This window comes from Hemitrygon akajei, chromosome 20, assembly GCF_048418815.1.
Source record: "Hemitrygon akajei chromosome 20, sHemAka1.3, whole genome shotgun sequence".
Classification (NCBI taxonomy): domain Eukaryota; kingdom Metazoa; phylum Chordata; class Chondrichthyes; order Myliobatiformes; family Dasyatidae; genus Hemitrygon; species Hemitrygon akajei.
The window spans coordinates 39,397,429-39,421,278 of NC_133143.1; the positions used below are offsets into that span (position 1 = coordinate 39,397,429).

Below are 23,850 nucleotides of genomic sequence, written 5' to 3' on the forward strand. Positions count from 1 at the left end.
AAGACATAGCTGACAGGATTTCCCCACTTGACCCCTCTGCTGAAATTTTCCTATTGCTTTCCTAAGACACCTTCTATGCACATTAGGTAGGAGAACAGGGCAATGGTCGGCACGATGTGCCTCATGCCCAATGTCTGAGCCTGGGTTAGGTCATAGTGGGTGAAGTCTGCCTCAATGGTGTTCGGCAGCCTACTGTACGCACACTTAAGACAGACGTCCTGGAGAATTGGTGCCCAGGTCATTTCAGACCCTGTGAGGGTAGGATCTATATGAAATAGAAGATTGTAGGAGTAGCTAAAGACAACATTTGCAGTGGTTGGCACATTTGTGAGTAACTTCTCAGCACCGAGCAACTGAACTGGGCAAAGATTAGAATTCTTCTTGCTGCCCAAAGGCAGGTGTATGCAGAGGAAGTGCAGTGCATCACAAAGCTGAAACATCTCCCAATCTAAACTTACTCTAGTAAACTCTGTTCCTTTCTTGACTCTGAGGGGTATCTGTGAGTTAGAGGACAGCACAGCTGACTTCAGAGGTAACTCACCCATTCATCATTTTGGCTCAGCATCGTGTCGCTGCTCTCCTCATCAGACATTGCCACGAGTAAGATGTCAACACGGCTAACATTTTCAAAGTAAGAACGGTTTAAAGACTCTGTAGTAACATTATTTTCAGAGACTTGTCCTTTTTTGCCATACTTAATGAAATTATCATTTGACTTTTAGTTTCAATCATTAAGTTTGACATTGCATAGATGTTAGGTGGTGACTGTTCTGGCCTCTAGAGGCACTGATCATTTTATATGCAGTTAGTTTTGTACAAACATCACTTCCTGTTCATAAGCTGTTTTTACATCATTTCCTGTGGGGGATCATTTGGATTTTGACTTGAAGAACACAAAGCAGAGAGACATCCATCTCCAGCCACCCTTTGTTCTTTAAACAGCAATATATGTTTGTCTTAAGCAATCTTAATATTGGTAAACATTTAGTAGATGTACCTTAAAGGAAATATGTCTATTGTTTATAGCTCTGTAACCATCATTGCACCATGAGTTCACTTTGGTCTACACAGCATAGTTATGGAACATGGCATGTGTGTATTACACTGATCATGAGAATAACTGTCAGTATTAGCATGTTCAAATGTTGAATGATTTTGTATTAAATGTAATACATATTTTACTTAACTTATTGCAATTTCACAAGCTTTTCCTCATTAAAAACCAGCAAGGCGGCTTCCAGCTCAGGTGATCTTTGAGGTGCTTTGATAAGAGGCCCAAAACTGCTCACAATATTCCAAGTGCAATCTCACCAATACCTTATAAAGCCTCAGCATTACATCCTTGTTTTCATATTCTGGTCCTCTTATAATGAATGCTAACATTGTATTTCCTTTCCTTACTACAAACTCAACTTGTAAATTAACCTTTAGGATACCCTGCACATGGACTCCAAAGTCCCTTTGCACTCTGATCTTTGAATTGCGTGTGGAATTTGAATTTGAAGCACAGCATGCAAGTTGAGGAGGAGGACTAGGGAAAAATTTATGTGAAGCATGACAGGAAACTGGTTCCTATCTTTACCTGCTGCTTCAGCTTCATCCTCTATAGAGCAACCATGCTGTATTCGAGGGCTTGCAACAATGGTTGGTTCTTCAGTCACCTTACCAGAGAGACAGCCACCACAGTCAAAGTCAGCTGCTGCATCATACACCTTTGCGTCTGCCAAGGCAGCCTCAACTTCGCACTCCCTCCTAGAGCACACTCAATATGGCCTCCAAATGAGCTTTCTCCATGTCTATATGAGTGTTCCCCATTAGCACTTCTATTTTGCACTTGGCATACTCTACTCTTATTCTTGCCGTTTCAGCTCTGATGTGGGCTCATGCTGGAGGAATACTAATTGTAGTTTTACTTGAGCATCGCAAAGATGTGATCATTGTGCCACATTCTGACCTGACTTCCAGGACTCGACGATAGGCACTGCTTGGGTTGGAAGCTGACACTGTAGCATGCGATGTTCAGGCACGTCTCCAGTTCACAGGCGATGCCTTTGAAGACAAGTCATCTATTCCGTCTACTGCCCTCGCTGTGTGTGTGTACAAAGCTAGGCAAGGAGTTAAACACCCTCTCAAAAATCACACAAGGTACAGTCTTTCGTTGGGGTTTTTAAATGAGGAAAACCTTGTGAAACTGCTGGACTTCTGGTACGATGGCGATTGTTTAATCGCTTCAAACTTTTGCTCCGTTACATTTCTTACCTTTGCACTATGTGTCTCCCTTTTTAAACCTTAGTTCATTATTCTATCTGTTTTTTCTTATCTGCCTGCGAATACATCTTACAATGGCTACAAAAAATTCTAAATTCAGGAAAAAAGAAACTCCCACGTCTTTGTCTGCCAAGATTCTCTCTATCCTGGAACAAAATCGACGAGACATTTTAACTGATATCAAGACTGAATTTAGAGCCTCTATCAGTCAGCTGGAGTCAAAATTGGATCAGGTTAACGCCAGAGTGGATGATCAAGCCGAACATTTATCTCGCATCGACCTAACCTCTGAAGATTTAAAACGCCGTGTTCAGAATTTGGAAACTCTCTGTTCCAACTTAACGGAGCAAAACAGCAAACTTATTTCCAAAATGGCGGATATCGAAAATCGGAGCAGGCGCTGCAATCTGCGAATTCTTGATTTGCCAGAGGCCACTGAAACGGGTTCCCCCATTGAATTTTTCTCTTCTTTTCTCTGTGAGATTTTCGGGAAAGAATTTCTCCCGACTCCACCTGAGCTAGAAAGAGCTCACAGAATTTATGTCCCTCGAGCTATTTTGGGTTCTAGAGCACGACCAGTTATCCCGTGTTTCCACTGTTATCAGGTGAAAAACCGTTTGATTATGGAGGCACGCTGACTTCCTGAAATAATACCATTCATATCGTGGAAGACTATGCTCCCCAGGTTCTGAAGATGCGTGCCGAGTTCAAAGGCGTTATGAAAGAGCTCTTTAATTGTGGATTCAAACCTTCCCTTCGCAATCCTGCCGATCTTCGAATTACGCTTACTACTGGAGAATATAAGTGGTTTAAATCAGTTAGAGAGGCTGAGATGTTTGTTGGAAATCTTCCAGCCATCTTGACTTCTTTGGACTCAGTTTGACTTTCTAAAATGGCTGATGAGTATTTCTTGAATTAAAGTCTTTTTTGCGAACTCAGACTCTTTCTTTTTCAATCTTTTTATTATTGTTATTAATATCAACAAAATAAAATTGATAGATAATGGGATTACAAACATACACTTTTCAACTAAACATGAAAGAATACATAAGCAATGATTACAGTATAAATGAGTATTCCAAAATCATGAACGATACAATATACAAATAAACAAGGCAAACCTAGGTATATCATAATTTTTTTTTAAACAGAAGAAAAAAATTATGCAAAAAAAACTAATCTAATAATCTAATAACTAAGAAAAAAACAAAAAAAGAAAAAAGAGAAAAAGAAAAAATAGGAAAAAAAAGGGCTGTTTATAATATCTCACAACAATACAAAATCATCAGTGTCGTCAACTCCGATCCTCTCAACATATATACAATCGAAACTGGAAAAACAAATAGGCTTGGAACAGGGTCATATTACATCATATGAAAATATTGAATAAATGGTCTCCATATCTTTTCAAATTTAATAGAAGTATCAAATACAACACTTCTAATTTTTTCTAAATTTAAACATAACATAGTTTGAGAAAACCAATGAAATACGGTAGGAGGATTAATTTCTTTCCAATTCAACAAAATAGATCTTCTAGCTATTAATGTAAGAAATGCAATCATTCGACAAGTGGAAGAGGATAAATGGAGTGAGTCCATCATTGGTAAACCAAAAATTGCAGTAATAGGATGAGGTTGTAAATCAATGTTCAATACCGCAGAAATAATATCAAAAATATCTTTCCGATATTTTTTCAAAAGCAGACATGACCAAAACATATGAGTTAAAGATGCTATCTCAGAATGACATCTGTCACAAATAGGATTTATATAGGAATAAAAATGAGCCAATTTATCCTTGGACATATGAGCCCTGTGCACAACTTTAAACTGTATTAATGAATGTTTAGCACATATAGATGATGTATTAACTAATTGAAGAATTTTATCCCAATTCTCAATAGGGATAGTAAGGTTAAGTTCTCTTTCCCAATCATTTTTAGTCTTATAAAAGGGCTCTGAACGTAACTTCATAATTATATTGTAAAGTTTTGATATTAGCCCTTTCTGAAAAGGGTTCAGTTCAAACAAATTCTCCAAAATCCCTGAAGACACAAAATTTGGAAAAGTAGGAAGTACAGTATTTAAGAAATTCCTAATCTGTAAATATCTAAAAAAATGAAATCTAGGCAAATTATATTTATTAGATAATTGCTCAAAAGACATAAAACAATTATCCAAAAATAAATCGGAAAATCGCAATAATCCTTTAGTCTTCCAAGCTGAATAAGCTTGGTCTATAATAGGATAAAAAAAGCAATTGGATACAATAGGAATATTTAAAACAAACTGAGTCAACCCAAAAAATTTCCGAAATTGAAACCATATACATAAAGTATGTTTAACTATCGGGTTGTCAATTCGTTTCGGCAATTTAGAAAGAGCAAAGGGAAGAGAAGTCCCTAAAATAGAACCCAATGCAAATCCTTGTACAGATTTAATTTCCAAGTTCACCCAATGAGGGCTAAAAGATATATCCCAATCCTTTAACCAACATATCAAATATCGGATATTAACTGCCCAATATTAAAATCTAAAATTAGGCAATGCCAATCCACCTTCCTTCTTTGCCTTCTGTAAATATATTTTACCTAACCTAGGATTTTTATTCTGTCATATATATGAGGAAATTTTTGAATCAACATTAGCAAAAAAAGATTTCGGAATAAAAATTGGTACCGCTTGAAATATATATAAAAACTTGGGTAAAATAACCATCTTAATAGCATTAATCCGACCTATCAGAGATAAAGATAGTGGTGACCATTTAGTAAACAAACATTTAATTTGATCAATTAAGGGTAAAAAATTAACCTTAAATAAGTCTTTATAGTTTTTTGTGATTTTAATCCCTAAGTAAATAAAAGAGTCATTAACTAATTTAAAAGGTAAATTTCCATAAATTGGAACCTGTCTATTTAAAGGAAACAATTCACTCTTATTAAGATTTAATTTATACCCAGAAAAATCACTAAATTGAACCAACAATGGATTTCTCAGGATCAGAAATAAATAATAATAAATCATCTGCATATAATGATAACTTATGTATATCTGTCCCACGATTAATGCCAAAAATGTTCTGTGATTCTCTGATAGCAATTGCCAAGGGTTCTAAAGCAATATCAAAAAATAATGGACTAAGAGGACAGCCTTGTCTAGTACCCCGAAATAAACAAAAAAAGGGAGATCTTAGATTGTTAGTAAGCACCGAGACTACTGGAGTATGATATATCAGTTTAATCCAGGAAATAAATGTCAGACTAAAATTAAACTTCTCAAGCACATAAAATAAGTATGGCCATTCAACTCTATTACCATTGGGTAATAGGTAGCGACTCTTACTTTCAAGAAGTTGACGTTCAACTGGTTGAGTAGAGAGAAGGTCAAATTTAGTTTGGAGTTCTACATGCTTCTTATATAATTCGGGGTTTTTAGTCTGAGCATATAATTCAGGATTTTTAGTCTGAGCATATAATTGATCAAATTCTTTAATCTGATTAATCAGGTCTGATCGCTCTGAACGGGACTTTCTATTAAGATTCGCTGTATATGAAATTATTTGACTCCTCAAATATGCTTTCAAAGCATCCCAGACAATCTGGGATGAAATTTCAGATGACGTATTAGTGTTTAGGAAAAAAGTTATCTGGTCCTTAATAAATTTTACAAAATCATCATCCGATAATAAAGTCGGGTTAAAGCACCAATGTTTATTCCTTTGAGGGAGACCAGGAAAATTTAGAGACAAAGTGACTGGGGCATGATCAGAGATCAGTATACTCTGATAGACACAAGAATGAACAAATGAAATAAGTTGATTATCAATTAAAAAATAGTCAATTCTAGTAAAGGTATGATGAACATGTGGAAAAAAGGAATAATCTCTCTCAGTAGGATGAAGGAAACGCCATATATCAGAGATACCATAGTTAGAAAGAAAAGAGAGAATAGCTAAAGCAGATTTAGTAGGTAATCTAGTAACAGGGGACGATCGATCCAAAGTTGGGTCTAACCAGCAGTTCAAGTCGCCACCCAATATAAGAGAATATAGGTTCAGATCTGGTAAAGAAGAAAAAAAGCGTTCAAAAAAATTAGCATCATCAGAATTGCGAGCATACAGGTTAGCTAGTACTACCTTAGAATTATATAATTTGCCAGAAACAATAATAAAACAGCCATTTGTGTCAGATATCTTACTATGGAGTTCAAAAGGAACATTTGAGTTGATAAGAATGGAAACCCCCCCCCCCCCCCCACCCCAGCTTTGACCGGGAAGGATGAATGAAAATGTTGACCCACCCACTTTGACATAAGCCGAGAATTATCAAAACTATGAATATGAGTTTCTTGGAGGAAAGCAGTGTCAGCTTTAAGTTGCTTAATATGGGAGAAGACCTTTCTTCTTTTAACAGGATGATTCAATCCCTTTACATTCCAGCTCACAAATTTCAATGGACTAACCATTATCAATTGTTAAGACGTAAAAGGCAGTAGGCATATACAAGATCAAACATTGCAATAACAGTTTGGAAGCAAAAATATAAAGATAAATCAATAAAATCAGGACATAGACATGTCCTGGATAACAAGGAAAAACAAAAAAAAATAGATAGTGTTGGTACTGGAGAAACCACCCCACCCTCTTCCTTCAAGAATATCCACAAAATGTTTACCAATATTAAGAAAGGTTAAGACTCATAGATATTGTTGTTTCAAGGACAAAACTAGATATTCAACTAAAAACATTACTAATAATACCTTATCTCAACTAACTTGCGTAAAACTATCACCACAAATAATAAAGCAAGCAAGCAGAGGCAAACTTCATTCAAAGGACGCCGTGCAGGTGCATCACAAAGCTGAAACACAATGTGTTCAAGATGGTGTCACAGCCGGGGTTGGTATCGCTGTCACTTTTGGAGTGAACGACTTGGAGAGGAACTGATGCGGAAAAGTTTTGATGACCATCCACCTAACCCTGGTGCAAGGTTGGATCTCTACAAGCGCCAAGCCAATTTGGTGAGATCGAGAACAGTTTCGGGCTGCGCGGCCTGAGTGTGTCACTGCACTCGATTCCGGATCACAGAACAAAGCACTACCCAATGCTTGCACATTTTAAATGTTGCCCAGATAGACTGGAAAGCCAAGGTTCAGGATCGGAGGTAAGGATCGGGCTAATTTTGCTCGCTTTCCTCTGATGGTCATTCTTTTCTGCGGCAGTGAGGCTGTAAACTGATCTGGTGTCTGTCATCTATGTAAGTTGAGGTGTTCTTGACCCACTGATATGATGAACTGAGACAGAGGCTTGGGCCTACTCCAGCTGCTCCAGGGAGTAGATCTAAGGACTCAATGTGGCTTGGAATATGTCATTTGCTTCTATTGTTTGCATGATGTGTGTGTGCTTTTTTTCCCTCTTTCTCTGCACAGTGGTTAAAGTCTTTTTTTTTAATTGGGTTCTTTGAGCTACTTACTTTGTAGCTGCCTGTAAGCAAACAAATCTCAAGCTGTATAATATATACATTATTTGATAAGTGTACTTTGAAATCTTTGAAATAGAGTAGAAGGAGACGGATATCTTTCTACAGTATGTACTTCCAGTCTAAATTCAAATTATCCTGCACAGGAAGTGATGTAAAAACAACTTAAAATCTGGAAATTATGTTCCTTCACAATGAACTGAATTTACTGCATTTGAATTTATTTAATTTATTTATTTAAATCTATCCCACAACGTGAGGGAGTAAAAATCTTTGCATTATGACTCCGTCACAATGTATAGACATGTGAATTTATAAATCTAATGGCTTGTAGAAAGAAGCTGTTGGTCCTGGCTTTAATGCTTTGGTACCATTTACCAGACGGAAGTAGCTGAAACTGTTTATGGTTGGGGTGACTGAGGTCCCCGATGATCTTCCAGGGCTTCTTTACACATCTGCTGCTGTAAATGTCCTCAAATGTTCACATCCACAGATGCACTGGGCTGGCTGTCTGTACCACTCTCTGCATCATGGTTCGGTGATCATGGTTGGTGCAGTTCCCATACCAGGATGTGATACAGCCAATCAGGATGCTCTCAATTTTACTAGATACAAAATGAACAGTGCCTCTAGAGGCCAGAACACCCAACCCATAATTACATTTTCCCTAGAGGGTTCAATCACAAACTGCTCTAAAAAGGGGTGTATATAACTTCCATCAGGGTCTTTTTACCCTTGCAGTTTCTTAACTCTACCCACAAGTATCTTCTGATACTTTGCCACCCTTTTCTTTTTTATAAAACAAACAGCCACCATAACCCCTACCTGCCTGTCCTTTTGATAGAATGTGTATCATCGGGAGGTTACCATCCAACTTTGATCTTCTTTCAACTATGACTCAGTGATGCCCACAAAGTAACACCTGCTCATTTCTAACTGCAGTACAAGATATTCTCAGTGTTTACCAACCTTTTTTAGCCTGCTAAAGCATTTTCATACTTACCAACGCCTGCCCCAAAGCATTCACACTTGACAACGCCCCACTGAGGCATAATATACTTTCTAGTACCCCTATAGTGCAAAAACATGTCTACCATTTGCCAACATGAGAAAAATGATTGCTTTAAATTTTTGTCTTCAAACCCAGCTTACATCATACCTGTGCACTATATAGCAGCTTCAATATCAATGTGATCCTTGATTGTTTTTAGCAAGAATTAAAATATTAGGTTCAAGTTGTGACAGCAAAAGCTGTAAGCCCCCACACGTAACAATGTTCATGCAGATTCTGTTTTTTTTTATTAAAGGAGTACGTAGTTCATTGCACTGAAGCCTCTTTCAGCAAGGTAGGAGGATGAAAACACAATGAAGAGCAGTTTGACTCTTTTTCAAAGACCACACCACAAAAGCCAACATTTTTGAAAAGCACTTTTGTTTCTTCATCATCCTGAATTTTGATAATTTCTTCTTGCAAACTCTCTTTCTGTTCTTCTACATAGTGAAGAAATGGGTTAATTACCCAGTCCAGAATTTCCAGATTGTTAAATCCTTGAATCGATTCTAAAAATCCTTCTTTTGTGACTGCAGGTGTAAGCAATACTCTTGCAAATAACTGTTGTGAAAGAGAGTGCCATACTTTCCATGCAGGGAAACCATGAGAATATTAGTCTCCCTATGTTTTGCTTATACATTTCAAATTTTGTGGTCTTTTTGCCTGGATTAGATAAAATACTCAAACTGCAGTTTCATATTTAGAATGTTCATTTCGTCACACAGATTGGCTAGGCATGCAACATCTCTACATAGAAGATCAATCTTGATTCCCAAGCTCTTCTTGATTTTGAGCAAAAATTCAACCAGTGTCAAACAGATTAAAGAAACGTTTTAACCAGCAGCCTTTTTTTAAACAGCCAACACACTTAGGTGTGAAGTAGTAAACATTCAAACTCTTCACCGTTATCTTGGCATAACTGGAGAAATATTCTGTTATTTAATGGATAAGCTTTAATTTTGATGATAGCAGATATTGTCAAATGATACAAGCTGAATCATCTACAGCCCAACATTAGTAAGACAAAGGAGATGGTGATGGGCTTTACAAAGACTAAGCCTGCATTGTTACCTGGTACTATTGATGGTAAGGACATACAAATACCTGGATGACAGGCTTGAATGGAACACCAACACAGAAGCTGTGTACAAGAAGGGCCAGAGTCACCTCTACTGCCTGAGATTGGGGTCCTTTGGAGTATGCAGACTTTTCCTTCACATATTCTACCAGTACAACTGGGGCAATGGATCAATATGGGTGATCCCAACAGTCTCAGTGAACTGATTAGAAAGACTGGCTTCTACAGGAGTCAAACTGGACACACTGGAAGCTATGGTAGAACAAAGGACCCTGTGGAAAATCCTGGCAATTCTGGACAATGTTTCTCATGCTCTGCATGCCACTTTGGTTGAACAAAGGTGCACTTTAGGTAATATACTGAGACAACTGTGCTACTCCAAAGAGTGTTATACGAGGTCATTCTTATCATTGGCCATTAGACTCTATAATGAGATCAACCTATAGCCGGGAAAATGATGACCCCTTCCTGTTAGACTGTATTAAGGCAATTTATGTTTTATTCTTTCTTACTCTCCTTCTAATATTTGTTTATCTGTGCACTTGTAGTGCTACTGTGACACAGTAATTCCCTTTGGGACCAATGAAGTATTTATCCATTACACAAGCTATGCTTAAAAAAGTCACTGGCTGAGGTTTTTGGCTGCAAGCTGTTGGTGATGAATTATACATGGATTGCAAACAGACTTGGGAATTTCTCTTCTTATAAATGCCACTAAACTAGCATGGTGACCTGTCATATATGGTGCTCCACTGATTCCACAAGAGATCATGTTCCTAATTCGAATATTTTATCCTCAATATACATTTTGAGCTCAATGTAGATTGATTTTCCGTTGATATTTGTTTTTAAACTTTTTACAGAAGAGAATTTCTACATAAACTTTTCTATTTTTGATGAACCATGCATATGCCATTAGCAATGTCTCATGTCTCACACAGTTGACTCATCGAGTTGTATCCCAAATTCAGTTTTTTGTAGCTCTGTGCATAGTTGATACTCAACATCTTTACTCATTTCGTCAATACGACAAGCTACAGAATTATTACTCAGAGGAATTGATATGAAAATACTGGGAGCCATTTTGAGAACAGTGGTGAGCACTTCTGATACAGCAGGCATTATTAATCTTTCACCAATTGAATGAGATTTTTCACACTTCACTATCATTTTGGAAATGTTATAAGAAGCAATGAGACCACTATCAAAGTCATTTTTAGCTTTCTTGGCAAATGACTCGCATGTGTAACAATTCTCACATGCTTCTTTCATCTTCAGGAGCTGAGTAATAGCATAAGTAGCCTTTTCAGTAGTGTTTTACGCAAGTGTTCTTACAGTCTTGATGGTTTCACGGCTTCATTAGACAGTACAGTATTACAAATGAGACACATGGGGTGTCACTGACCTGACAGGAATGGAGTAAAACCATACTCCAGGTATTCAACATTGTATTGACATACTTTCTGTAGTTTCTGTTTCTTAGCAGGATTACATTTCAAGGTTTCACCGCCTTCAGACTCAGATATTGTTCCATATGTATTTATGCATTATTAACAGGGCTAAATTAAAATTAAAAATTAACACTAACTGGGAAGGCCTTTCAGATGTTGGCAATGGGAGCAAGTTGACACGGTTAGTCAGGTCAAATTAACGTGCCGCTTACCACCTCCCCCCAAGAATCTTGAATGCCCCCAACAACTTTTATTTCCCATAATGCCCTGAAGGCATGTAACTGTCTCCATTGGGAATCACTGGTCTATCTTATTCATATACTGTCTGCATTCAAATATGACACCTTCAATCCTGCATACAATACCCTTTCTGATTTTGCCCCCAGTGTACACTTCAACTCATCCCACTGACTGCAATTTTGTCCTATCATTTGCCTCACCATTTCACTACACACTTCATCTACTTGTATAATAATTTCTCCATCCTTAGTCTTATCACTCCAGTTCCTATCACGCTGCCAGATTTCTTTAAACCCTCCCCAACAGTTCTAGCAAACCTGCTTGCAAGGATATTGGTCCCCCTTGTGTTCACACATAACCTGTCCTTTTTGTACAGGTGTACCTTTCCCCAATGATCCAGAAGATGAAACTCTGCCCCCTGCACCAATATCTCAGCCACTCATTAATTTGCCACATCATCCCAGTCTCACCCTCATTGGTAAATGGCATGGGCAGCAATCCAGAGATTACAATGCTTGAGTTCCTGCTTCTTTCAGCTTTATACTTAATTCTCTTCTGGACCTCAGCCCTTTTTCCTACTGATGTCATTGGTATCGATGTGTACCATGACTTACTCCCCACTTTAGAATGCTGTGGACCTGATCTGAGAAATCCCTAACCCTAGCAACATACTTATTCAGTTCACGAGCCAGTTCTTTGTCCCCCATTACTACCTCTCCAGTGTCATTTTCCACTCTTGCCTCTTTTTTAGATAGATAGATAGATACTTTATTCATCCCCATGGGGAAATTCAACTTTTTTTTCCAATGTCCCATACACTTGTTGTAGCAAAACTAATTACATACAATACTTAACTCAGTAAAAAATATGATATGCATCTAAATCACTATCTCAAAAAGCATTAATAATAGCTTTTAAAAAGTTCTTAAGTCCTGGCGGTTGAATTGTAAAGCCTAATGGCATTGGGGAGTATTGACCTCTTCATCCTGTCTGAGGAGCATTGCATCGATAGTAACCTGTCGCTGAAACTGCTTCTCTGTCTCTGGATGGTGCTATGTAGAGGATGTTCAGAGTTTTCCATAATTGACCGTAGCCTACTCAGCGCCCTTCGCTCAGCTACCGATGTTAAACTCTCCAGTACTTTGCCCACGACAGAGCCCGCCTTTACGCTTTATATATCTGAAAAAATATTAGTATCCTCTTTTATATTATTCACTAGCTTAACTTCAGTTTATTTTTTCTCATCTTATTACTTTTTAGTCACCTTCAGTTGGTTTTTAAGAGCTTCACAATCTTCTGGCTTCCCAGTAAGTTTTGTTCCATCCTACATTCTCGCTTTTGCTCTTATGCTACTTTGACTTCTCGTCTACCTTGGTTGCCTCATCCTCCCTTTAGCATGCTTTTTCTTCTTTGGGATGAATCAATCCTCTATCTTCCACATTATTCCCAGAAACTCTAGCAATTGCTGCTCTACTATCATCCATGCTAGTGTCCTGTCTTTGGCCAAACAACTTTTGCTAGCTCCTCTCTCATGCCTCAGTAATTCCCTTTACTGAACTGTACACCAATACATCTGATTCTAGTTTCACCCTCTTAAGCTGCAGGATGATTATGATCCTGCTCCCTACGGTTTCCATTACCTTAAGCTCACCAATTAAATCTGGTTCACTATACAACACCCAATCCAAAATTACCATTTTCTGAATGTTGTCAACCACAAGCTGCATTAAAAAGTCATCTCACAGGTATTTTACAAATTCCTTCTCTTGGGAAGATGCTTTTCTCAGACTATGTGCATGTTGAAATCCCCCATGAACATCATAACATTGCTCTTTTTTACATTCCTTTTCTATTTCTTGTTGTAATTTGTGTCCCTCATCATGGTTACTTTTTGGAAGCTTATGTCACTTGTTTCTAAGGATTTGATTCAAGTTTTTACTTAACCAGCAAAGCCACCCAACTCTTTCTCCCACCTGTCTGCCCTTTGAATATGATGTGCATCCTTGGATGTTAAGTTCTCAGCTTCTTTCAACCACAACTCAGCGATGTCCATATCCTCTCTGCCAGCTTCTAACTATGCTACATGATTATCTATCTTATTTTGTTCACTGTGTGTATTCAAATATAACACCTTCAGTCCTACATTCACCACCCTCTTTTCAATCTGTTTTATTCTTTATTCTGGAGACTTCAGTAACCTCTCCTGCACTCTCCTTCCTTTTTACTTTATCCATACTTTTCCTAGCTGATCAACCCAATTCCTTACTATTCAGTTTAAAGCCCTATCTACAGCTCTAGATATATGATTCACCAGGACCCTGGTTCCTGCACAGTTCAGCTGGAGCCCATTCCACAGGAACAGCTCACTTCTTCACCAATACAGGTGCCATCATCCCACAAATTCAAATCCACTTCTCCCACACTAATCTTTGAGCCACTAATTTAGCTCTCTGATCTTACTAACCCTGTGCCAACCATGTGTCAATTTACACAGGCTCAGTTAACAATCTTTAGCTGCTCAAATTCCCTCAGCATAATCTCTTCCCTTGTTCGTCTTTCATCACTGGTACCCACATGGACCACAAGAACTGAATCTTTCCCCTCCCACTCCAAACTCCACTGCAGATCAGCTGAGATATCTCGAACACTGGCATCAGGCAGATAACACAGCATTCGGGACTGATTCTTGTAACAGAGTATTGTATCTATTCCCCGATTATGATATCCCAATTACATCTACAGTTCTCACATTTATTTTAATCTAATTTCAATTTAATTCAACTTCTTTTAAAGAAATTTAAAACCATTAACACTTAAAACAGCAATAAAATAAAAAAGTGAGAAAAAGGAAGAATACACTGGCCAAAGCAAGAAGTGCATAAACTAGATTTACAAAATTGAAGCTCAGATAATGGTTAAATAGTACAAATGCATTCCAAACTGGTTCAGCCATTACCAGTAGTCAGGAAAGTGGATGTAAATGGTTACGAGGGTGCAAAGGTTTGAAGTGGCAATGTTTTTATCTCTTCAGTCTTTAAGTGAAGGAAACAAAAGGAGTTCCAAGACTAAATATCAAATATAAAACCTTTTGAGGATTTGGAGAATAACAGCAGAGATGGGAAGAAAAGTTGTTACTGAAGATACCCAGTTTGTAATCAGATACGCTAAGTAGAAATAACATACCGGTAATTGTATAATAAACACAAGAGATTCTGGAGATGTTGCATATCCAGAGTAACACACACAAAATGCTGGAGGGACTCAGCAGGTCAGGCAGCATCTATGGAGAGAAATAAGCAGACTAAAAGTTGACTGCTTTTCTCTCTCTCTAGGCACTGCCTGATCTGCTGAGTTCCTTCAGCAATTTTCTGTGTATTAAGTGCACTTAACAATTATCAGCAGTGCTGAAGGATTGGGAATCAAGAAACTTGGTTTACAATTAGAATTAATTATTCTGTGTTGATTATGTTTCTTAGACATTTCCACTATGGTACCAGAAAATATGGTATTCAAATTATTGCTACAATATTTAAATGTTGCTGTATTGGTAGAATTCCCACAGCTTCCACCTTGCTCTTCTCCAGAGAAAATTACAGCCACTGGTGTGAGTTATATGTCAATTACTACAATGTGCACAAAAAAACATCACCAGTGTTATCAACTTCAAGTGTAAAAGATGTTACCACACACGCATTTAAGAAATTGCTTTGACTGCATTTAAGTGAATATTCTTACCTATAAGATCCATGGACCCTGTTCCCAGATTTTCTCCTCGGATTGTTACTTTTGTCCATGGAAATCCTTCATTTGGAGAGATCCCAGTTACTAGTGGTGGCTGCCGTGCTCGAGACATGATCACTCTTCAACAATGGGTTTTGTTTAAAAGATATCCCAAGGTACCGCAATCATCAAGCTACAAAATGCAATAAAACAAAACAATTAATTGAGTGCCTTCAGTTATTTTTTTTAAAAAGGGGAGCATATTTGCAAGTAGCCCCAATATTGCTTAACCAGTTTAATTAAAAAGAAATTTGCTGAGGGTATATAGAATTACATATTCGACAAACATATTCTGATTTCAGTTTACTTATTGTGAAAACTTTCATAAATATACTGTGACAGTATGTACAATAATTTGATTGCATGCTATTATTCATCCTTGCGAAAACACTGATCATTTTATACAGGTCCATAAAAATTAAGCTGAAACTTAACAGCATTTCACAAATCCTGAACTTTCATTATATCGTTCGTACTTGTGTTTACAATTTGGGACAGCACAGACACATGGATATTGAGCTGGACAGAAATCCTACTCCAATGCAAAGCCAAATTTTTTCCTTAATTGCCACACAGAAAAATGTATTGAACACAGTATATCCTCTTGCCCTCTCAGTTAATAAATATCCCTTTTAATATACATGGTACTGCAGGTACTTCTCTTCAAAACAAGGTCAAATTGGAACATTACGAACTCTTGAAAATTGTATCCTTCTGAAAAAAAAATGTTTCACACACACAAGTTTTAACAGAAACTAGCTTTGTAATTCTGACTTTTAACATGTATTTGGGTTATCAGAAATAATTCTGCAAAAATGAAAAATGTTTTAAAAGACAGGCAAGAGAAAGTAGTACATTCTGGACTCCTTGGTTACTTCCGAAACATTAAAGAAATCGATTTGAATAGGCCAAATGGAGATTCTTTCACTCTGGTTTTTTAAATAGGTTTCTTAAAGTATACAGAGAAAATACTAACAAGTGATCATGCTTTAAGTAAATCAGGATTAGCCTTTATTTTATCATATAAAGAATAAAGATTGAATATTGAAAATCTAAAACTACTCTATTAACCAAAGCACTTTTTAAAATAAATGTCACAGTGCTGGGTGCAGTGGAAAAAAGATTAAATTCCAACATGCAACATTATACCTCAATTCCATTTACATCTTAGATTAGCTTGTCTGTGACATGTTGAAGTTGATCTATGAGCTGTAAGGGTGATTAGCACAAGCCCAGCCTTTCAGACTGTTCAGCAGCTGTGATGGACTGGCCGCTGCAACACACCAGAAATGTTGGACAGAGTTCCTGCGTCCAAGCAAATTAAAGTAAACAGACAAGGTCTTTCTCATCCACCCTGTTAGCAGCCTCTCAGCCTGCCTGGAGACCACACACCCAGACCACACAGCGCCAGCTGAACTCACTTGCACGCAAAGTCTACGAGCTGTCAGTTTCCTGGGATGGTGGGAAGGTGGGGGTTGTAAGGAAAGGCACTGGGCTCCTATCATTAGGCTTAGGAGGAGGTTAATCCATCCCTTGCTGAGGTAACAGACTGGTCATGGCCTTTCACCATTCACTCTCCGTTAACTAAATGACTGATGAATGGTGATTCTAACACTTGTATCTACTCTACCTCGCAAATTACAGGAAAAGCAAGCTGTGTGTAAAAGAGAGGCTTGCTGAAGAGCAAAATTAACAGTGCTTTGAAGCTAAAGTTAGCATTTCTGGAATAAATTATTCCAGCACAGCATTGCATTTACATTTCATTCAAACACAGTGGCATTAAAAAAAAAACAAAGAAAGTGACTTGTGAGTTATGTAATGTGGTATGCTGCAAACTGATTTGTAAGAATGATTAACATTTATAGAATTAGTCAACTTTAAAGAAAAAATATCAACTATCATTGATGCACTGTAATCTTTAATGTACACAGAGGACCGTTTTAATAAGGTAGAGCTTAACAGATTCCACTTTCAAATATTATGTTATCAATTCAGTCAGTTATGTAATTTTCTATGCTTGAAATGAAAGATGCCAAAGAGCATTTCATATCAAAAATATTTCTTTTGTTGATGGATCACAAGGCATGCAAAGACTATAGTATGTTAAAACAGAAATTTTTGTCTAATGTATCTATTTTTGCTAAAGGCTCTATCTATTTTGTTCTCAATACACTTCCTTTAAACCACTCTCACTGCAATCTGCAGCCTGTAATTTCCCTTCAAACAGGGTGCTTTTGAACCATCTTAAGGAACTACGTGCTCTTCTGAAGGACTCAGTGGACTTAATTAACAAGCACGCAGGTACTGGACCTTTGCATCATCATACCCAAAAGAGAGGGAGGAGAGGAGGACTCCAAGCCAAATTAAAATGTTGGGGTATGAAACTTCCTCTGTCCAGCATCTTGTTTGGAAATGTACTGTACTGTCGCTGGAGAACAAGACTGAGGACCTAAGGGCATGAGTGCTGTATCGGAGGGAAATGAGAAACTGTTGTGTTCTATGCTTCACGGAGGCATTGCTCACTCTGGACATGCCAGATACATTGGTAAGACCCAAGGGCTTCTCGGTACACAGGATGGACTGGACTGCTAATTTGGAGAAGGTAGAGAGGTGGGTTCTCTGTATTGCATGATTAATTCTTTGTAGTGCTTGGATGTAACAGTCTTGTCGCACTCATTCCCCCCGACATGGAACATCTAATGATTAAATACTGACCATTCTCCTCCATGATCCTGACCACAGTTTACATACTGTCAAAGGCTGACATTAAGCAGGAACTCAAGGTACTGAGTGCTGCCATCAGCAAACAAAAAGCAGCCTACCCCAATGCCTTTCAAATCATTGACGGGAACTTTCAACCAGGCTTGTTTGAAGAAATCTTTGCCCAATTATCATCAACATATCACCTGCCCTAACACACTCAACCACAGCTATACTACAATTAGGAAGCCTACTGTTTCATGCCTAGACTGCATTTCGGGAAATCTGACCATTTAACTGTCCTCCTCCTACACGCCTAAAGGCAGAGTCTAAAAAGCAAAGCTCCAGAGATAAGAACAACAAACAAGTGGTCACAGGAACAGCTACGGGATTGCTTCGAGTTAGTGGATTGGGCCGTGTTCAAGGACTCAGAAGATCTGGTTGTCACAGACTTTATAAAAGCAGTTGTAGACAAGCGTATCCCCTCAAAATCATTCAGCGTTCTCCAACCAGAAGCACTGGATGAACCCTGAGATCCACAATCTGCTGAGGGCCAGATCAGTGGCATTCAGGTCTACCGGCCAAGTAAAATACACGACTTCAAGGCACAGTCTCCAGAGAGCCATCTAAAGTGCCAAGTGGCAATTCTGCCACAAACTTAAATCACTGAAAGATGTTCCACAGCTGTGACAGGGCTTGAATGCTATTATCTCATACAAAATGAAACCAAGTGATATAGGTGACAAGGCTTCGCTCCCAGATGAGTTCGATGCCCCCAATGACTTTGTGATTTCAGTCTCTGAAGCCGATGAGACAGTATCAGAAAGGAGGGTGAAACCATGGAACCCATTAAGAAGCACAGCAGCACCTCTACTTTCTTAGAAGTTTGAGAAGATTTGGCACGTCATCTGAAACTGACAAACTTCTACAAATGTGTGGTGTAGAGAATATTGATGAGCTGCAAAGCAGGCTGGCATGGAAACACTAATGCCATTGAACAGAAAAGACTACAAAAAGTTGTGGGTAAGGGCCAGTCCATCACAGGAAAAGCCCTTTCCACCTTTGAGCACATCTACAAGGTGTGCTGTAACAGGAAAACATCGTAAATCATCAAGGACCCCCACCATCCACACCATGCTTTCTTCTTGCAGCTGTTCATGTTCAGCATGGTTCTTTTAGAAAGATTTCAGTATACTCACCTTCAGGAGCTTATTATGGGCATTGTCAGATTAAGAAGTCACTGTTTTTTTGGATTTATAACTGATGCTAAGGGGAAAAGCAGTTATTTAAAAGTTATGATGTTCTGAGTTTGAGATGATGAGATCCACTTTCCTTGTATTCAGGACTGCCTTAAAATCTGGGGTAATTGAAATGTTACATTGCTTTGACAGACCAACAATTTTGATGTAGTTTTATGTTTGTGGTAAATTCATGCCATAACTTGTTTATACTTCTCAATCTTTTTGCCTCAACATATAGTACAGTGCCAAAGTCTTAAGCACCCAGGATTTTTTAATATAAATATTATTTTAGATTTTTTTTATAGATGAGTAAAAAGCAAATGTTAGATTTCCAAACATTCATTTTCCTAAAAATTAAATCTTGGAGAATTGTTTTTGTATTTCATTAAAGAAAATACCATATTAAGTAATAAACTACTTTTTAAATTAAAACTTGATGACTTTGTAGGTCAGTCATCCAGTGCATGATTAAATAAAGATAATAGGTGCTAATGATCAATGACATAATTAGTTATATGAACTGATTAACTGAAACAAGGGTAGAAGGAATCAAACTGGGTGAAGGACTACTAGAATAAAAGGTGAAGATGTGGCAGATGTGACAGTTTAACCTTCAAATAATCAATTCTTACACCATGGCAACAAGACATAAGGTAGTAATCTTGCATCAGCAAGGTCTCTCCTATCCAGAAATTCCACAGCAGACAGGAGTTTCAAGATGTACTGTCCAAGCTCTCCTGAAGAAGCACAAATAAACAGGCAAAGTTGAGGACCAGAAAGGCAGTAATTGGTCACAGAAACTGGGTGCAACAGATAAGAAATGCGTCAAACTGACATTACTTCTAAAACAGAAGTCAAATTAAACAGAACAGGTGCTACATCTCCTCTCTACCATTCAGGGCCCCAAAATGTCCTTCCAATTGAGGTGACACTTCACCTGCAAGTTTGTTGGGGTCATATTCTGTATCCGGTGCTGCCTCCTGTATATCGGTGAGACCCAATGTAGATTGGAATACAGCTTTGCCGCGCACCTACACTCTGTCCACCAGAAAAAAAAAGAGGGATCTCCCAATGGCCACTCATTTTAATTCCACTTACCATTCCTATATGTCAGTCCATGGCCTCTACTGTTGTGATGAGGCCATAACTCAGACTGGAGGATCAACACCTTATATTCCATCTGGGTAGCCTTCAACCTGATGACATGAACATCAACTTCTCGAATTTCCAGTAATACCCCCCCACCCTTCAGCATTCCCATTTTTCTCTCTCATCTCCTTAGCTGCCCATTACATCCCTCTGGTGCTCCTCCTCCCTTTCTTTCTTCCATGGTTTTCTGTCCTTTCCAATCAGCTTCCCCCTTCTCCAGCCCTGTATCTTTTTCACCAATCAACTTCCTAGCTCTCTACTTCACCCTCCTTCCCCCACCCCCGTATTTTACCCTTCACCTTATGTTTCTTCCTCCCCTCCACCTACCTTCTAACTATGACTCCTCCAGCATTGTGTGTTTCCAGCTCTGCTATTATCTGAAGCTTTGAATTCAGAGACACCACTGAAACGCCATGTACACCGCTCTAAATTTGATGTTGAGGTGTCACCAAGCTTGGCAATTAGCTTGCAGACGATGTGACATCCTCGGTGTGCAGTTGTTAGTGTCTCTCTCCGGGAGTGCTCACATTTACGTAGTCCCTGTTCAGTTGCCTCAGTCCTGAATGGCTACCCTTCCAGTTGACCTTTGAATTCTATTGGCTCGTGTTTCTTTGGGTCTTAGGGGATCGTAGATGAAGTCTATTTCGATATGTTTATACAGTTATCAGAAGAATAACACACTTCTAAAAATTCTCATGCCTGCCTCATACCACCATCCTAAACACCCTTCTGCAGTCCAGAGAAGTTTTGTCAGGAGGTGGTCTTTACGGAAGAGTTGCTGCCAAAAAGCCATTCCTCCCAAGTGGAAAGAAAGCCAAGAACTCACCCATGTACAAAAATGCAAGTACTGTAGTGCTGAACAATGGTAGCAAGTCAAAATTTGAAATTTTTGGCTCAAACAGGAGGCAGTTTGTCCGTGGAAAAACGGGACAGCACTGCATGAATCGGTCTCTGCTGCGAACAGTGAAGCAGGGCAGAAGTTCCCTGCAGGTTTGGGACTGCATTTCTGCAAATAGAGTTGGTGATCTGGTCAGAATTAATAGAATCTTCAGTGCTGAGATGTACAAGTAAGTTCTCATCCATCACACAATACCATCAGGGAGGTGTCTGATCAGTCCCAACTTCATTCTGCAGCAAGACAATGACCCCAAACACACAGCCAGGATCATAAAGAATTATCTTCAGCAAAAAGAACAAGGAGTTCTTCAACAGCTGGTATGGTCTCCACACAGCCCTGATCTCATCATCATTGAGGAGATTCAGAAGCAAACAAGACAGCTGAAGTCTGCAGAAGAACTGTGGCAAGTTCTCCAAGATGCTTAGAACAACCTACCAGCCGATTTTCTTGTAAAACTGCATGACAGTGCTACCCAAGAGAACTGATGCAGTCTTAAAAGCATCACACCAAATATTGATTTGATATAGTTTTTTGCTGTTTACTGCACTTTACAGTAATTTCACATTTAGAACCTTGTCATTATTTTTGAAAGCATCTTTGCTTTACATTTTTTTTACATGTGTTTAATACTTCTGCACAGTACTGAATCATATGATGTTGCCTTTGCCAAGAAAACTGCGAATGCCTCTCTGGGTGGCTTTCTGATTGGGCCTTTTGTTAACTGTTTATTGTTCCCTGCCTGGTCTAACATCTTACAGATAGTGAGTGTTCACCTTTAAACATATAACCTACATTAAAAGTTGAAATATATGCCAATTTTTATTTATGTTAGCAAGCCCAAGTGAACTTTTAAGTACAAATCCTACTGCCGAAACTTGAGCATCAAGTAGGCTGTCGTTTCAGTACAGCATTAGAGCACTCCTATATCAGCTATGTCATCATATGGTTAAAATGTTAAATACCCTTCCCTTTGCCTCATTTGATCAGTAAAACAAACTATTTAATGATCATCATACTGGTGTTTATGTGAGCTCAATGTCAATGTATGAAAAGTATGGAGGCGGAGGTACAGAAGCCTAAAGAGGCACACTCAATATTTTAGGAAGACCTTCTTCCCTGTGCCATCAGATTTCTGAATAGTCCATGAACATTACCTTATTTTTTTGCTCCCTCTTTTCACCATCTTAATATATTCTTATTGTAATGCAAAGTTCTTTTGCGTTACATTGTGCGTTACAATGTACAGCTGCCACAAACAATAAGTTTCACATTTTTCAATGATAATAAGCCTGACTAGATTATTTGAATGGTAATAATAGATATTCTTTCTATCATGTACAAGAATGTTCTGTTCCTATATCATAGTAATACCAGTTCATAAAGTGATTATAACTTAAAACAAAAACAAAGACAGTGGGAAGAGAATAATTTACAATACTTTTAAAATTCAGTATTTTTCAATTAGTGATCTGTGATCACTATGGAATCAAAATATCACATCAAAATGGGACTTTATTGTAACTGGTACAATTATTTCATATGTCATGAAAAGAAGAAATTTAAATAAATAATTGTCTAGACTCAATTGGCAAAGACAAATGATATAACCTTTCAAAAGGCTCTCTGATAAACTTTTGACATTGAAGATTGACATTTTTCCATGGTGTAGCTAAACTTAGCTAAAACATCAAAGGGTGAAATTTGTCAGATTACTACATTAGCTCTCCATTCTCAATATACTTATTAAAAATACAAATGCTTGCCAATTAGAACATTATTTTACACAACTCTGAAGTTTCAATGGAGCCAAATACAGACAAATACAAGACAACAACACCTTTACATTATTTAGTGCTAGAGACCAAAGACGAACATCACTGCCATTAATATTCTCATCACGAGAGCACATGTAGCTACAGTATATTCTGGAAGCCACACTGAGGCTGCTGCCTCCAGGTATCGTCAGCATCTTGCTACCAGCAGAAGGCTTGCCCATCATTGATGCTAACACCAATATCCTCGACTGAAAAGCAGGTATTATTCCTCGCAGGATGACTGACAGAACAAACACTTTGTGCTTTGTCTACATCCCCAACTCATAATCACTTTTGTCTTGGACTTGCCAGTATCTTTAAGTTTACATTAAAAGTGCACATATAGTCCTTGCTAGAAATGCATGATGTGAACTCAATATGCAACCTGGGAAACCAATATAACGGAGTCATAAACAGGTGAAAATCTGCAGATGCTGGAAATCCAAGCAACACACATGCCAGCGGAACTCAGTAGGCCAGGCAGCATCTATGGAAAAGAGTACAGTTGACGTTTTCGGCAAGACCTTTACCCCTCTGCCCTCACCTCCATTCAGGACCCCAAATGGTCCTTCAAAGTAAGGCAACACTTCACCTACAAATCTGTCAGGGTCGTCTATTAATGTTCTTGATGCAGCCTCCTCTACATGGGTGAGACCCGATGTAAATTGTCCAGCATTTCTGTTCTATCCGTCAAAAAT

At 38.2% G+C, this 23,850-nt stretch overlaps 1 protein-coding gene across 3 annotated transcripts in view; it reads right to left on the bottom strand.

The window, feature by feature from the left end:
• exoc2 (exocyst complex component 2) overlaps positions 1-23,850 on the bottom strand; it is a 246,433-nt gene that overhangs the window by 166,147 nt on the left and 56,436 nt on the right. For all 3 annotated transcript variants that reach the window (XM_073024195.1, XM_073024194.1, XM_073024196.1), the window contains exon 2: positions 15,306-15,483. In XM_073024195.1, coding sequence (XP_072880296.1) covers positions 15,306-15,423 — 118 coding nt within the window. In that variant the 5' untranslated portion in view covers positions 15,424-15,483. The remainder of the gene's footprint in view (positions 1-15,305; positions 15,484-23,850) is intronic.